Source organism: Myotis lucifugus, unplaced genomic scaffold, assembly GCF_000147115.1.
Source record: "Myotis lucifugus unplaced genomic scaffold, Myoluc2.0 scaffold_1594, whole genome shotgun sequence".
Lineage (NCBI taxonomy): Eukaryota > Metazoa > Chordata > Mammalia > Chiroptera > Vespertilionidae > Myotis > Myotis lucifugus.
This window is the reverse complement of record NW_005872642.1, coordinates 9,669-27,992: the sequence shown is the minus strand read 5'-3', so window position 1 is coordinate 27,992 and position 18,324 is coordinate 9,669. Positions and strand designations below refer to the sequence as shown.

Sequence of the window (18,324 nt, the reverse complement as noted above, 5' to 3'; positions counted from 1 at the left end):
CCCAATGAGGGGCAGATGGACTCATGTGCCTCCAGCTGTGACACCGAGAAGGATACACGTCACCTCTGCAATATTCCAGCTGAGAATGTGCAACACAAAGAACATTTGATTTAAAAGATTTGGGAGGACAGGCAGGCCATGTGTTCTTCAAAAATGTCAGTGTCATAAAGACAGAAAGGCTTTGAAAGTGTTACAAATTAAAGGAAGCTTAAAAGATATGATTACTAATGCAATACCTGACACTAGGATACTATGCTAGAGGGGGAAATATGCTATAAATGATATTGGGTCATTTGACAAAATTGATGTCAAACTGTAGATTCAACTATTGCATTTGGTAGCTGTACTTTTGCTATCTAAGAGTCTATCCCTATTCTTAGGAAATGACACACTGAAGTATAGAGGTAAAGGGTCACAATATATACAACTCATTCTCAATTCATCAGAGAAAAAACTATATTTTATGTAAATATATAATGAAAGCAACAATAAAGTAGATTGTTAAAAAGTTACCCAGTTTTCATAAAGTATCTTCATGCTGACATTATAATGCCTTGGTAATTTTTCTTTTGTTAGATTTGATACCATCTAAGTTACCTAAGAAATAAAGTGAGCTGAGATGGAAGGGTTGAGATACACTTGCCACTATTTATAGATTTACTGCCAAATACTTTAGAAAAGGCAGATCTGTTCTTATATAGGGTGCCGGAAAAGCCCAAGAACTCATGAGGCACAGAACAGTTGTCCTGTGTATTCCTGAAGCTCAGTGCGTTCTCAAGCCCAGTGTCCACAGAATTTCTTGTAACTCTAGAAAGGAGATGTCAGTGCAAACAGGCACTACAAAAAAACACAAAAACTTACACATGGAAAAAATGTGTGATAGATGAAACTCTCTTCTTCGAAATCTGATACCATAATTGCAAATGACATTTTGGATCCAGTGAGTATACTAATGACCAACTGTAGCCAAATATAAAACAAACACGAAAACAAATATATGCCTCAAAAAATGAGCTGAAGAAATAAAGGGATGACAAGTTAATATACATAGTTTATGAAAACTAAACAGTAAGCTCTTTACTATTAAATGGATACCCTACCTATATTCACAAATTTTTTCCTTCTCACTATATGAAGATGGGGGTGGGGGAAATACCAGTACAAGTTGGCATCGTGTGTGTGTGTGTGTGTGTGTGTGTGTGTGTGTAAAGTTTGTATTTTAAATGTGAATGACTTCAGGAAACAAATCCTACTCCTACTTCTGTATAAAAGCAAACTTACGATCAGTGATGATTGCATCAAAATATGTGCCCTTCTTCCAGGAAGGTTTGGATGCATCAGAAACCAGGACATCAAGGTAATACTTCTCTAACCCATACTGACGGAGATTTGCCCTAATGTTTTCATCTGGTCCTCTCCATTTCTGGTTTTTCCTACTAGCCTTTCCTGAAGTGAGAGAAAAAGAAAGACAGGAAGTACTAAATCAAAGTAATATTTAACTCATCTAAACCTACATTTATTCAAATAAAACTTGCTTTCACTTAAAAAAATCTCCCTTTTATTATACAAATAAACATTTATTTCAACTTATTATAAAAATATATTTTGAACAGTAAAATGTACTGATGCCTGGTATTGTTCTGTCACTTTTCAAGTAAAACTGCCTTAAAACACTAATTCAATACTCACTGAGTTCAAAGCATATACTAGTAAGATACAGAGTTGAATAAAATACGGTCCCTTTCCTCTAGCACCAAACAGTCTGATGTAGTGATGAATCAGATCAATGAAACAAAAACTAAGAAAGCTAATTTGGGAAATGCATGTGATCAGGAAGTGGGGGGAAAGGGGGGAATGGAGACATTACAGATGAAAAGTTACACCAGGATTGAAGTTGTTCAAAAGTACTAGTTTAGGAGACAAAAGTGGATGATGGGATACCATTAATTAAGATGACAGAAACCAAGAGGAAAAACAAGCTTAGGAAAAAAGATGTGATTCACTTGAGATACATCAATCTTGCTTGTAAGCTACCTACACAACATTCAGGAAGAGCTATTCAGCAGGTAGTCGGAGGTCAGAATATACACACATAGGAGTCACCAGTATAGAAACTTAACTTAAATCCATAAGAATGAATGACATTATTAACCTAGGTGGCAGTTACATACGTGTTTGTTTTATATTTATTCTATTTTTATACACTCATCTGTATAATGATCTACTTCACAATAAAAACAAAACTTAAATGTCAAAAGAGAAGAATGACATGACTGCACAATGTAGTGTTGACAGGAGAAGGGGGCAGAGAGATGCCGGAGAAAAGCAATGTGTAAACACAGAACAAAGAAAACTGCAGGCCTTACGGAGGCTGCAATGGAAGCCAAGGACATAAAGTACGACCTGCTGAGAGTACTGTCTTGGGGACCAAAGGAGACATTATAAACGTCAGCACTGCCAAATGCTGTAAATCTGTGGCCTTAGAGCTTTCAGTAGGCATGAAAGCTGACAAATAATGGGCACCAGAGAATGAGAGATGAAGAAGGGGAGATAGCAAGAAAATACTAGTTTTTCAAGAAGTACTTTGGCAAAATAAGAGGAAAACAAAATGGCAGCTAGGAGGTGTCTACAGGATTGACAGAAAAGGTTTTGTATTTTTAAAAATAGGAGAAACTTGAGGATATTTGAGAACAGTAAGAGATCAGAATGAACATATCTAACAGCATCTTGGATGAGCTCTGAGGAAATGCTACGTCCATCAGAATTCTACCCAAGAACACTGAAAGGTTGTAACAAGTTTTAAACACAACTTTCATAAATAAAAATTCAAATAAATTACATATGACAATTTCCTTAAAGCAAACATACCACTTCTACTAAAAGCAAGCTGTACTAATACTTTGTCTACTCTAACATATTGCAGACAAATAATATTTTTTTCTGGTTAGCTTACTTAGGTGAACTTGATTAAATACAACTCATTTTCCTTATGATAAATATTACTAAATTCCTTATAGTCAAGACAGGAAAAAAGACAGGTCATCAAGTACAATATATCAAATTGCTTTAGCAAAAGAAAAGAACGCATAATAAATTTTCACCTATATAATAATTTACACTGGACGGGAAAAAGGAAAAGAGTATTTTAAGGGCTGATTCTAGCTGCAATAATTTAACTAGTATATACAAACAACTTTAAAATCATCAATGAAACCTGACATTTCTAATACCATTCAGCTTTAAGGAATTACTTTTACAGTTTGATTCAATTTCACTGAATAACACATCATCAGCAAAGCTTCCAGATTTTAAACTACTTTCCAAAATCCCCTCAAAAGCAAGCAATCTTCAGATAGAAACTGTATGTTTTATTAACACGATCATGCTGATTACAAAATGGCTCTCTCCTAGTTCTCTCCCAACCCTAAAGTTCACGACCTTATAGTTCGCCTCCTTTTAAAAAACCTCTCTAAGACCACAATACCTCTGAGGGAGGGCCTTTTCTTATTCATCACTGTGTTCCCCCAGGATCACTTCGTAAAAAGCAGATACCCAAGGAAGTCTTATTGTAAAAATAAGTAAAACTATATTATACCACAACTCTTCATTCTTAACAGTAAAAGTGGATGTATAATACCATATAAAAATATTTATTTTAAAGGCACATTTGGTAGAAGAGCAAAGACTGCAACACTGTCTATCTAGAACCATACTCACCCAAGCCATGAACTGTGTTGTAGTCTATGTCTGTCCCGTATACATATGCTCCAAAATGAGCAGATGCTATCAGAAGGCCACCTGAAAAAAACCACAGTTATGATATGTTAACCAGAAAGTCCCAGACTCTTATTTCTTCCACTTAGATTCTTACAAACTAGCTGCAGGCAGAGTATCCTAGAAGGACAATGGTCCTGGCCTCCAAACTAAAAGAAACAAATCCTAAGCTATGCTCACTACAGTGGTCACAAAGCAGATAATTATGTATGACTTGGCATCACTACTCTAAACAGCAATACTTATAGAAAATTATCTTTTGGGGGGGGGTTCAAAATAATGTATATTTAGACATTATTTTCATCTCATTCTAAGAGATCCATGCAAAGCATCTTGCTCCTTTTTTACAAATGAGCAGATGACTGCTACACAAAGAGCTGGCAATAAATAAATTCTGACCACTGGGCTCAAAGGCACTGAAGTCAGAGTTTCAAATAACTCAAGTGGACATAATTACTATGTAAGACATTAATCCTTGCAAAAATTAAAATATTAGAGTAAAAAATAGTTATTTCTATAACTAGTAAAGTAATGACCTCATTTTAAAACTATAAATATTGTTCTAAATAACTACTATGAAACACACAATTAATACCATTTTTCTGTTTACTATTCTATAGAAAGGTCAAACTGAAAACAGAAGTACATTCTAGACTGTACACAGACTTGGCCAAGGGAAAATAACTAGGGCTATTTCCTTAATATACTTTGAAATATAATCTCTAAAATTAAGATGGGTAGTGCCTCCAGAGGGTCAAGATCTATAAATGAATAGTGTTCCCCCATAGCCATTTAAAACACAGTCTGGTAGCATGTACTTACAAATACTTTTCCCATGAAAAATATTGTAACTGGCTACTTCCTATTGGAGTCCCTGAAGAAGAGAAATACAGGACTAAAAGCACAGCAAAAGCCAAAACCTAGGTTCCCTCATACTAACTACAAAAGCATTCGTGTGAGAGGTAAGGCAAGTAGGTCCTCATAACTCTTACTCTACAAATGGAACAGTCCCTATTTGGGAAAGTTACTGTATGTGATGAGGTGGAATACTCACAAAATCACTTCACCCAAATCATGAGGAATTACTACAAGTCTGCCAATTAAGGCAGATACTCACCTAGAAGAGCTAGTTGTCAAGGGAACAGAAAAGCTTTCCTGTGCTTCCTTAAACAGAACCTTATCCATTTGGTTAGTGAGTTTTGAGCAGACCCAATTTAGAGTACACTGCTGCAAGGAGATGAATAATCTGTTAGTTAACTCTGTGCCCTTTAAGCTTTTAAAGTTTTAAATAAAATCATTATGAAGTAGCTTCTCTGATCTAGTCACTGAATAACCACTGTCAATCATCTAATTTTTTTTTTCTGTTCAATTGAAGCACTTTTTGCATTTAGCGACACCTCAGTTGGACTTTCCTGGAAGCTTTCCGGTGGACGAAGGGGTGATAAAATGCAGGGATGAAGTGTTGAGGGGGCAGGTAACGGACTCACCTGATATTACATGCTTTCAAGTGTAAAAATACCACAGACTCGGTGTTTTGATTTCTCATTACTTAAAAAGCAACCACTTTAAGGTTAGGGTAGTATCATATAAGCAAAAGGACCCAATACATGAAATTTACTTATGACAAAGAAATTAATGCCTGATTTTCATCTTTAGAGATTTATGTGGAAAGCTTCACAAAGTGTGAAAATGAGAGACTGGCTTTGGTTTTGCTGAAAGAAAAGGAAAAAGGAGAAAAATGGAGATACTATTAACATCTATTTTATCCTTTAAAAAACCTCATATAAATTAAACTAGCAGCCTAAGTAAGAGGATATTGCTAGAATAGAGAAATTTTCATAGATAAACTATAAAACTCAGGAAAAGGAAACTACGGAGAACTGTGGACACAATGGGAAGCAGAGACTGCTCCTCAGACCCACAGGGATCGATTCCTCTCTCCTCACCTTTCCCTCTAGTCCCCCCAGAACCAGGACGGTCAGTTTCCCAGCACCTGTGTCTATCATTTCGCAATGATAACATTTCAAAAGGAGCCACACTCCTTCCCTTACACCTCCGGGCCATCTGAAGGCAGAGCCAAAGGAACAGCGGTCTCCTGGGAGTATTCTCTCTCAGCTGCCAAAGGAGCCGGTTCACTTGTGAGGGAAGGTGAGAAGGATCAGAGCTACAGCTGCAGACTCCGTCATCAAATCACACCACAGCTACCTACGCTGGCAGACACCTGGACCAAGTATTTTCATCACTTTCAGAGAATGAAAGTTTACATTTTAATCCTCAATTTCCTTGCTTGCTGATACAATCTGCCAACAGTTGCAACTTAAGAATATTTTGAAAAATTAGCCAAAGAAGAGACTATAAAATAAGTTCATGGCCCAATTGTTCATCATCACCATCCCATATTGGCTATATCTAACATCTTTACCAAAAAGGCACTTAAGTTCTTAATAAAATAATTTAAAATAATAATGATAATCAATACAGTTCACTGAATGTCTACCATGCATCATGCAGCTTCCTAAGGATTTCATAGACATATATTACCTCACTTAATCCTCACAATGTATTACTTATTACCATATCACAAATGATGGAAGTGAGGCCCAGACACGTTAAGAATGTTGCCCAAGTTCACATAGTAACTGACAGAGTAAGGATTTAAAACTAACTCTATTTGCTCTCATGGTAGTCTATGCCATACTGTCCCCTTTGGGGTCAACAGCAACTGAAGTAAATATACATTAGCTTACCAATTAGAAAAACAAAAGTAAAATTTGTTATTAAACAAAAAAGTTAAATTAAGTAAGGCTGCACACTTAGTATGAGCTGTATACCATTCACAAGTTTTATACCATACAATAGGCAGGCCTATGCCATTGTATGTATTCAACATACTCATGCTGATCCCTCCTTTAGTCATGCTCATATCAGAACAGTAGTGCTTAACTACTGAGAATTGACCCAATGACATGTATCTTCCCCATGAGGAAAAGAGATACACACCTTTTAAAAAAATCTTAAAATGAGAATCAATATATTTGCTAAGACGGAAAGAAAAGTGTGTTTCTACAGCTCATGTCCTTTTAGATAATGTAGCAGACTACCTCACAGAAAAAGGAAAGGTATTTGGGCAGGAAAAGATTGTATCTCTCCTTTCAGTCTCCCAGAAGCTTTCTACCCTAGTCTATAACCCTGAGAAAATCATATGGCCATGGAGGAGGGCACAAAGCTTCTTATTTCTCCAGTCCTTCAGAAGGTACTACCCATCAATGAGACAAAAGGGCCTAAAAAGAGGACAGACTGTGCTTAAGAACTGTGTCTATTCACAACTATTGGCTATTACCAGTTTCAAAACAAAAACTAGCTAAAGTCCTAATTCTACGCTTAAACTACAAACACAAATTATAAAATACTAGAGGCCCAGTGCACGAAAATTCATGCACTTGAGGGTGGTCACTCAGCCCAGCCTGTGCCCTCTCGCAGTCCGGGAGCCCTCGGGGGATGTCCAACTGACAGCTTAAGCCTGCTCCCTGTGGGGAGCGGGCCTAAGCCACAGTCTGGCCTCCCTCTGCGGGAGGTGACCAGTGAGCCGATGGGAAATGGCACCAGCCAGCGAGGGGCCAGCCCTGCCCCCCGAGGGGCCGGCCCCACCCCCCATTGCTGCCATGGTGCCAGCCCCAACCCCCCCCCCCCATCGCCCCGCTGCCACCAGTCGCCACGGTCCCTCAATTGCCGTCTACTCCCTCTGCCCACTGGCACCCGCCTTGGCTGGCCTGATGCTGCCTGCTCGACAGCCCCGCCCACCGACTGATGGTTCTGCCGTTCGGTCAATTTGCATATTAGGCTTTTATTATATAGGATACTTTAGCAACATCTTGTAAAGGGCTTCTTGCAATTTTCCATTAACTGTACCATATATACATAACCAGTAAAATGACCAGGCTATGCTACCCACTTTCAAGAGCTGCCATAAAGTAATTTAGGGGCAGGTCTCCCCAGTCCTTACCAAAAGAAAAGTAGTGAAAACCTCATTTGCTGTGGAAGTAAGCATTTCATAATATACCCAGTCTAATCTGCATGAAGGGAAGAAAGTTTTACCTGTACTGGTAACTCTATTTTTAAACTTTATGATCTGGTCTATGTGTATGTGTGCATACTAAGCTTTATATACATGTATGTATCTCAAAGAATTATTCTCACTTCACAGAAAAAATGTTTTAACGTCTAAGAACAAGTTTAGGGATTAATAAGGCCTTGCGTTTGGAAAAAGATAAATTAAATCCATTCTTCACAACATGTAAGAAAATAAACTCAAAATGGACCAGAGATCTAAAAGGAAAAAATTAAGACTACCAAAGTACCAGCCAAATGCATAGCTTAATCCAGCCGTGGGCAAACTACGGCCCGCGGGCCGGATCCGGCCCGTTTGAAATGAATAAAACTAAAAAAAAAAAAAGACCGTACCCTTTTATGTAATGATGTTTACTTTGAATTTATATTAGTTCACACAAACACTTCATCCATGCTTTTGTTCCGGCCCTCCGGTCCAGTTTAAGAACCCATTGTGGCCCTCGAGTCAAAAAGTTTGCCCACCCCTGGCTTAATCCCTCTATAAATTGGATGTAGGGAAAATTTTTGCATGGTAAAAAGCTATTATATGCTAAATCAAAGGATAAATGGGAAACTGGGAGAAAATATTTTATATACATGTATGGGGAAAGAGGAGGCTAAAATCCCTAACATGAAAAGTACTTTTTAAAACTGAGGAGACCAAAAAGTCTACAGAAAACTGGGCAAAAGACATGAAAGATAATTCAAAAAAAATTCTAAAAATGACCCTTAAAATATAAAAACTTATTACACTTCACTCATAACAAGAGAAATACAAACTAACATTACATTAAGATACATTTTCATCCAATGGAATAGCAAAATTTCAAAAGCTTCATAATACACTCTGCTGGTGAGGCTGTAGGGGAACAGGGACTCTCATATATTGCTGTCAAGAATGTAAAATGATATAATTGAGAGGAATTTGGTAACATTTAACAAAACTACATATGCATACGCTCTTCAACCCAGCAATCCAGCTTCTAGGAATTTACCCTAGATATATACATACATATATGTATGTGTGTGTGTGTGTGTGTGTGTGTGTGTGTGTATAACATTATGAAGATATAAGTGTACAAGATTATTCATTGCAACCCTTAGTTGAAACTGCAAAATATTGGAAACTACCCACGCCCAAGTATAGGAAACTGTCTGACTAAATTACAGTATATACACCCATGGGGTACAATTATAAAAAAGAACAAAAGATACAGAGAACAAACTGATGGTTGGAAAGGGGAGGGTGGTGATGGATAGGGGAAAAGAGAATGAAGAAAATCTCTATGAACAAATAGAAAGTGATTTCCAGGAAATACTGTTAAGCACTAAAAAAAGAAAATTTAAAAACAACATATATAGTATGCTATCTTTTATGCTAGAAAGTAGAAATAAAATGTACATATATCTGCTAATCACTACCAAAAATAAAAATAGAAAAAAACAACACAGGAAGAATCAACTAGCAAACAAAAAAAGGTGGTTACTTACAAGGGATGGGAAAGTATATGGTTGTCAATTTTAAAAGATGGACACATTTTTTTTGTCACTTAAGTCTTTCTCCCCCCCCCCAAGAATTTTCCTATTTAAGTAAACTAGATAGCTTCATAACATTTCCACAATGTATGATATTGCAATGTATGGTATGCTTCCCCCTAGTGGTTTACTTGGAAAAAAAATACACAAATTCATCTTTGAAGTGGCAAAAGTGTTAAATACGGGCTATTACACAAATATGTGGTTATCTCTTAGGCACTAACTAATAATAATTAAAAGATTATTCTGTTCATTTAACCTTTTAGCAAAAATATTACTATGAAAAAAATATATTACTATTACTCTGATTTATATAAACAAGCAACGTTTCTAAGCTAGCTTTAACAGTTAAATCAAAATACCTGTTCCAACAAACGGATCAAAGACAATATCATTTTTCTTTACTTTTCCATGGTTGGCCATGATGAATGATAAACCAGCATCCATGCTTGTATTTCCAATGTAGTGTCTCTTTTTGACACTGTATGACTCTATAAGCTCCCTTTGTCCATCTGCAATCTAGATCAGAAATGTTTTTCAAATTAGTATAACTGTACAGAACAGATCTAAGCTAATCATTCACAATAAAACCACCATAGTATCTTGATGATGAAAACTTCTTTCCACTTACTACTGCTCTAAACTTGTTCCTTTAAAAAAAAATGTGGACAAATACCTTGAGTTCTTATGTGTTGTCACTTACTTTGACTTTTCAAACCAAATCTGAATTGAATTTGAATGCAATTATTGCAGGGGCTTGTGGTGAGTAAGCTTTATCCATCTTTTTTTTCTTCTAAATAATATTCTGTAACATAAGCCACAGCTTCCACTCACCCACTTAGAACCTCCGGGAAGTGGACAGAACTACTCTACAGTAATTTCATTTCTTTTCAGAATGGAAACCTAAACTGGAGAGCTCCGCAAATGAGGTCCCTCAGCTACCAGAGCACTCGGCCCTCGCTCGGCTTTACTGAGAAAGCAGTTCAGACTTCCTGACAAGACTTGTGTTAATGTTTTCAGGTACACACCTCCTACCTAGGCCCTAAATCTCTAGAAAAACAAACAAACCAAGAAAAAAAACAAACAAACAAAAAAAACAACCAACCAACCACATAACCACATATTTTTCACTGACTTTAATTCATACAGTTCTGACTCTTCAGCTGCTATCAAGTTCTACCTCTAGAGTTAAATAAAAAGGCCCAGAATTTAGCTTTGAGAGAAAATAAACTTAAATAGGTAAAAAGAACATTTCCTTACCCATCTACCAAAATAAATATTATGTGGATTCTCAGGAATGCAGTTGGGGTCCAAACCATAATCCTCCAAAACAGAGAATATATGCTGTGGCTTCTTTAAATTTACTTTTCCTTCAAATGGCAGAAACTCAAGAGCCTACAAAATAAAAGTAATTCCAATGTCCTATAAAAATGTAAAAGGGAAAATAGTGCTTATATAATACCTATCTTATAAGTTTGGTATTAGGATTTAATTCGACAAAACATTAAACATACTTAGCACACAATGTGCTACTAAATAAACACTTAACAAACATTGGAATTATTATATATCAACAGGGGTTAGACTATATTAATTTCACAGGTTTTTTGGTTTTGCTAAATTCACTTACATCTATTCGTTTGACTTTTTCTTCTTGTGTCAATGTTTTATTGAATGTGTGAATCTTTATTTTATATGTAGAATCTGAATGTAGAAATGGAACCTGAAATAAAAGCAGATAAGTTCTTCAGGCTTAGGAATTCCACAGTATCTGCAGACAGACTACATGACACCACACTTCACTACGCACCATCTTCTCCACAGGGTAGTTTCTGAGAGAACTATACAGCTCTTCTGGAGATTTCCCATGACCCCATAGCTCAAATATGGACCTAGGAAATAAATGATCAGTACTAACCTCAGTTAAGAGATCAGTTCACACAGTAATGTGTCACAATGATTTCACTAGTTCTTTATGCTCATTCCACTAAAACAAGTATTGCCTATGTTTCCTAAGCTATAAATGAGAATATGTATCCGGAAACAAATATAGCTTATGTCCAAATTACACAGAGGAATTGAACTTTACACATAAGCAGATAAATTTATCATAAATCACAAATGATGTAGTAAAATGCCTGAAGTTATTGTAGTAAATGGGTGAAAAGCTACAGGAAATCCAATTTTTCCCAGTGTCTTCTCCATAAAACAAAAAGAAAAATGACCGGATAAAAATGTTACTATTAATATTTAGCTATTACTTAGTAACATTTAGTAACTAACAATTACTTTTATAACTATTACAGAAATTCTTACATTAAAAAATATTCTTAAGCTTCCATATATTTCTAGGAACATTTAAACAATTACAAGCAAGATTTCATTGCAACCAGTGAAATAGTTCTTAGAATTAGTTGAAACAGAACTCAATCTACATATTAGCACAGTTCTGTGCATCTAAATTTAAACTACTTTATAACTGTAATTAACAATGCCATTAGAATTGAGATTATCTTTTGAAAATGAATTCCTCCTCTCCTTTGTATTGAATTTATAGAAAGAGGGCCTCTACAGTAATCCTACACTTACACAGTTATCACTTAAGGAGTGACCTCAGCTATACAAAACATACAGAAAATAAAAAACAGCCACGGAAATTATTATGTACTATTATATAATCATTACATAATTGTTAATTGTACCATTTGTAAAATATATGCATCAGAAGATATGAGCTTTGAAGGAAGTGTACAAGTTCTTGGTCCTCAAGCAGTTACTTTAAACCTAATGAACCACATCTTTGGAAATCAAACACCTTTGAGAGCCATAACTTTTAATATGCTAATCTAAAGAAGTAATTAATTAAGGATGTGTTTCTTAGTTATGCTTCCATTGTCTAGTCATTTTTATTAAATACATTAGACCCATTAACAAGCTTTAGTGTAAGAGATTAGAGGTAGTACTGTGATGAATTTAACTAAATATTGGTTTATAGTCTACTCAATATTGCCAACCATGTTAATAAAACTAGGTATACATAAATTCATATTTGTACTGCATTATTAAATGTTATTTTTAAGGAAAGAAGGCATTCAGTAATCTGCCAAAATGTTCAGAAAACAAAGCAACTCAAACATAAGTTGGCCCAATTTTAAGATGAATGTTGAAAATACAGTTTAACTTCCAAACTCCAAAATAGAAAATTTTCCAATAAAAAGAGAAACAAAAGGAAAAAACAGAAAATGCCAATGATAAATTCTAGAAAACACTCAAGTAGGATAAACAGTGTAATTCATACCAAATTACGATAATCAGAACTCCTCTAAAAACTAAAACAGAAAAACTTATTTCATGGCGGTCCTCACTTTTTGTCATCTTACATTCAACAATCTGCTCATCCAACTAAAAACCATCTACAAGAAAAACAGTTTAGATTTTTGGTTATAATTAACTGTGGCATTTATCCTATGTAATAGCATAGCATTTTCATCTTATACCATACTTCTGCTTAATACAGAAGTTTTAAAAATTTATTCTGAACTAAGTGTTTCTGCATTTCACACTGAGATTCTTTCACTGTTTTAGCAGGTAACTCTCCTCTGTCCCCCCAGCCCCATCCAGTGGCAAATGAAGGTAACTGCAGGCATAAATTGACTTCCCCAACAACCAACCACTTCTACTTCTGCCAATATAGCAAAAAGTAGGACAGAGTATTATGAGAAGTGTGTATACACCGATGCAAAAGAACATTATAAGTTTTCCTTACTTGGCACACACTGTCCGTTTCATTAAGTTTCTGGCAATCTCTTCAGAGGGAATAGTAAGTATCCAAAAAGGAGACTGAAAGAAAAAAACAACATACAACTTACTTCAAATGGGCGTTATGGCCTCATATGCTTTTATTCAAGAAGTCAATAAGGAGATATTCCTACTTGCTACTTTTAGACAACATGTGATCTGACTCTAACCAAAATTAACATTGTTCTAATAGTAAAAAAAGTAAATCATTTTAATAAAATATTGTTGTATAATATCAGAATGATACTGTTATAATTAATCTAGTTATTAATAACAGGAAAGGAGCAAAAGGGCAGGCCAAATATTATAGGCAAGTCATTGGGCAGCTCTGCCAGGAAGCTGCAGTTCTACACTCCTCAGGGAGCCACCAGTCCATTCCCCACAGATTGCTGGGGGAGGAACTGGACAGGTGGGAGAATAGGTGCCTGGGGTGGCATTAGAAAGGTACTTGCCTGTCAGTCAAACCTGGGACTGGTCACTGGCCAGAGTAAGCGTGGCCACTGTAAACTCAGGAAGATTTTTGAGATATTTAATTCCCTAAACAAAGGAGTTTGCTCTCTTGGTTTTTTCCTGGTTTCTCTTGGTTGACTCCTGGCTCGAATACTGCTTCTTGTATTTGCGCACATGGCCCATGTGGACCCCACACACAATGGACTAATGGATTGCAACCAGCCTGATGCTAAACTGGACCCGACTGCACTATGGAACAGAAACTCTAGGCATTGAATTGCTTTAGCTCTACTGAATCCCCAGCTACACTAAGGGAAATGGGACTTAGGAAACACAGAGACGTAATTCCACACAAGTAACGTTCATTCATCCTCTCGTGCAAGTCTCAGAAAATTCTTTTTCCCAAGATATCATAAGGATCCACCCCCAGCACTCAGTGGAGAAAGGGATATCCTACTGCCACCGGTAACAAGAACATTTTTATAAGTGACTCTATAAATGACAATACTAGCAAGTTTAAGGTTATTTAAACTTCAGATTAATTTTGTAGTTGCTCTCTTATGTAGTTTGACCAAAATAATGCATATAAAATCCCAAAGTATAATCTTGAATTTTTTTAAATTTTATAACTTTAACATTTGCAGTTCTTCTCTTTAAATACAAGGTTCTATTTATATTATGTATGATTTACTGAAAAATATAAATTCAACTTACCTTTCCATAAGTTTCCTGATTATTAGTGAACTGACCTCCAAAAAGTGAAAGCAAAGACTTTATTTCCTATATTGAAAATATTATAGAGAGAACACATTTTAATACAGAGAATGCAAAGTGTATTAAAAGACATAAGTACAATACAATTAAAAATGAAAAGAGTGGGCCCTGGCTGGTTTGGTTCAGTGGTTAGTATCGGCCCTCAAATGGAAGGATCACGAATTTGATTCCCAGGCAAGGGTAGGTATCTCGGTTGCAGGTTCCCCAGCCCCCGGAGTGGTGAATGTGGGAGGCAACCAATCAACGTGTCTCTCTCATGTGGATGTTTCTCTCTCTCCCCCTCCCTCCCTCCCTTCCACTCTCTCTAGAAATTAATGGAAAAAATAATCTCAGGTGAGGATTTAAAAAAATAAAAATGAAAAGAGTGGGTTGAAGACCTACCTAAAGCATTTAAAATTCAATACCTCACAAATTACATCTCCAGGTTCTAAAAAAAAAAATTTAGAGTCACAAATAGTAAGTCATTTCTGAGAAATTTTATACAATAAAATTGCTAAAAGATTTGATCAGAAATTGTCCTAATTTTGAAAAGAAAAAAAGCACAGATTACAAGAACTACAGATTAGTAAAACTGATACTAGAGCAATAAAAATAAATTACATAGATGATTTGAGAATGTTCAGAAAAGAAATAACATGTTTGCAAACATGTTTAAGATTCTCTTTTCTTCTCTTTGAATCGTAATAGCATAAAGATTTTCCTCCTTGGCATCAGTATTGCAAACTTTTCAATAGGAAACAATATACTTTAGGCTGAATATTTTGGTGGTTTTCAATTCTATCAGTTTAAAATAAGGCTAACATATACATTTTATGAGTATATGGCTTTTCCCATATTTTGGGTTTCCTTATGAGTCACAATAAGTAGGGTTAATATATCCAGAGAGATGACATTTTTATGGCTTCTTACAGTTTATATGCCAAAATACTTTCTTAAAGGGTTGTCCTAAATTATAAGGTAAGAGTATTGATTTCGCTTCACTACTTCTCAACTGGCTGTTGTACCATTATTGTGTCAATTGATTAAAAAAAAGGTACTTTTAATGTATTTTAACTTTTTTATTACTAGCATAGTATTGTTAATATATTTGTTTACAAGCCATATTTGGAACCATTCTTTTCTCTAGAAACTAAAATAACTAGTGATGTATTAATTTGTGATTAAAAGACCAACAATTTTACCAAATAACAGGCAAAAGTGACAAGAGTCCCATTGCAAATTAATTTTGCTGTCCTGATCAGTTAATTAGATGACTATATATATGTTGAATTAAGAAAAAGAAATAAATGATTAACTAGGGAGCATCACTGTGAATTTATTAAGCACAAATTATGGTAAGTTAATATTTAACCTAGTAACTGAAATGTGAGGTGTAAACATTGAGTGTTCTTAAAGAAGCAAAGCAAAATATATATATAAGTTATATTAGATGACAAGGGAGGAAAAGACTACTTCAGTTTTAGAAGAAAAGTTTCAATGGTGACTTCCAGTGATGGAAAACCGGGTAATTCAGATTGAGTCTTCTGCTGAGAACTAGAAAAACCTGGCATCTGCTAGAGGCATGGAGAGGTTACAAGAATCGTCAAACCAAGATCTGGGAGAGGACGACCGCCCAAGGTGCAGCCACAGGCTCCCTGGGGGGTTTACCGACCTTCACATCAGCTGTGAAGGCAGGTGGCCCTTTGGACAGCTTAATGAAGATAGAGGGACAAAAAGAGAATAGGGCCACCCAATGGGGAGGAAAGGAGGCTGATAAACCACCCAGTTTAAACTGGAATCCCCAAAACCTACAAACCCCAGGAGTACCTGTGAATCAGAACAGAAACAAAACTTAACGCCTGAAAAGGAGCTCAAGTGATCCTAGATTGTTATGACCCTGTGTGCTATCTTCTTCTTCTTCATAGGGCTTACATCATCCTAGGCCTCATATTTTATTTCTTCAAATAAATTTACAGATACAACATTTGGCACATATTTAAAAAATAACCCAATGCACATATGAAAAAGAACCTGGGGGGAAAAAGCCATACATAATAGAAACAGACCTACAGGCCCCTTTTAGCAGTCACATACTTTAACAGAATTGTACTTTCTATGTTGAAGGGAATAAAAGACAAAATCAAGAATTCTGGCAGAGGATCAAAACTATTAAAAAAGGAAACTGACAATAAACAAATATGTAGGTCAGTTAAATGAATATTGGCTATATGAAATAAATAGATTGAAGATTGAGAAAGGAAAGATCCAAATTAGGTAAAAATGGATTACAGGCTAAAGCAGGAAAACAGAAGGCATCATTCAGGGAATGATGGGAAATCAGATGTGGCTCCATTGTGTGTGTGTGTGGGGGGGGGGGGGGCGCGTGTTGGGGTGCCATGAGTCCCAGACTAAGGGGTGTCAGCCTTAGGACAATCTATAATAATAAAAGCGTAATATGCTAATTAGACTGGACGTCCTTCCTTCCATCAAAGCCGCAGTGGGTGGGGGCCACAGCAGAGGCAGCAGAGGCCCCCCGGCCATGGTGGTGGCAGGCGGGGGCCAGGACCAAGGCCCTTGCACAAATTTCATGCACCAGGCCTCTAGTGAGGATATAAACCTTGGGAGATTAAACTAAGAAGAATTAAAGTAGGAAGAAACAGGTAAAATCACCAAGTACCAGAAATGCTATATATATTGATTGATTGATTTTAGAGAGAGAGAGGAAGGGAGAGGGAGAAAGAGAAACATCGAATGGCTGCCTCCTGCACACCCCATACTGGAGATTAAGCCAACAACCCGGGCATGTGCCCTGTCCTGGAATCAAACCAGTGACCTCTCAGTGCATGGGACTAGGCTCAACCAACTGAGCCACACTGGCCAGGGCAGGGACGCTATTTTCTAAGACTGCAGCCTAACCACACCCTTCTCAAAGCGTTGCCTGACCACAGGCACTCACCCTGCGGCCTCAGTCTAGTTCCACTCCAGTATTCCTCTAAGTGGTATCCTTTCTTTGGTACTCCAGAATTACCTTTTTATTACACAAATGATTACTAGTCACTTCCTGGCTTAAAAAGAAAAAAACACTTTGTCACCTCCTGACTTCAAAAGGAAAAAAGAGTCAATGGCTCCCGTTTAACTTAAAATTAAATCCAATGGTTACCAAACACTCCAAAATCCGGTTCCTACCCTCATCTCTATCCTCACTGCCTCCTGCTTCATCCTCCCTCCCCACACCTCCCCCGTGCCAGGTCACCATAATCAACAATCCTGCATCCGCATACTTGCTCTTGTTTCTCACTGAAGTGGGCTTTCCAGCTCTCTTCGCCCACAGAACATCTCCTTTATCAATTAAGATCTAATTAAAGTACTACTCGCTCAATGAAACTCTATGCCCTTGACACCCCTGTCTCGCCCATACACCCTCCCCGCAGAACATTAATTCTGAATGACACAATCTGTCTTTATTAAGTCCTGAGGCCAGTAAGTTGAGCACAACTGAAGAAAATCACAGAATCTGGCAAAATTACAAATACAGTGGGGCCTTGACTTAGTGTCCCGACTAACGAGTTTTTTGAGATACCAGCTGTCTCTCCTCCGATTTTTTGCATTGAGTTGATAGAGCAATTTGAGTTAACGAGCTCCTTAACGAGCTCGGTCTCGGAACGAATTAAACTCAAGGCCCCACTGTATAGGTTCTTCGCCCTTGGCCATGTGGTCAGCATTGCTCTGACACCTGTATTCTTCTCTACTCATTTAACTTGTCAGCTCCCTGTTTTGCTCTCAAAGGTTATTCCAAAGTTTACTATTTTCCTCAATTTCTCCATAAAGCTGCTGTGTTCCCCATCTCTCAAGGAAATAACCTTGACTCACCCATTAACTGGGAAAGCAGGGCCTTGGGGGCAGCTA

The 18,324-nt window shown here is 36.8% G+C and overlaps 1 protein-coding gene across 5 annotated transcripts in view; it reads right to left on the bottom strand.

The window, feature by feature from the left end:
* TRMT11 (tRNA methyltransferase 11 homolog) overlaps positions 1-14,867 on the bottom strand; it is a 35,295-nt gene extending 20,428 nt beyond the window's left edge. Inside the window, exons 1-9 of one of the 5 annotated variants that reach the window (XM_023748629.1) lie at positions 14,821-14,867; positions 14,380-14,445; positions 13,184-13,257; positions 11,228-11,309; positions 11,048-11,140; positions 10,678-10,812; positions 9,780-9,936; positions 3,718-3,798; positions 1,282-1,446 (exon numbers count right to left, since the gene is read on the bottom strand). In XM_023748629.1, coding sequence (XP_023604397.1) covers positions 1,282-1,446; positions 3,718-3,798; positions 9,780-9,936; positions 10,678-10,812; positions 11,048-11,140; positions 11,228-11,309; positions 13,184-13,206 — 736 coding nt within the window. In that variant the 5' untranslated portion in view covers positions 13,207-13,257; positions 14,380-14,445; positions 14,821-14,867. Of the gene's footprint in view, positions 1-1,281; positions 1,447-3,717; positions 3,799-9,779; positions 9,937-10,677; positions 10,840-11,047; positions 11,141-11,227; positions 11,310-13,183; positions 13,258-14,379; positions 14,446-14,820 lie in introns of all 5 variants that reach the window. The other 4 variants (XM_023748628.1, XM_023748632.1, XM_023748630.1 and 1 more) reach the window with 4 other exon arrangements.
* Between the last annotated feature and the right edge of the window lie 3,457 nt (positions 14,868-18,324).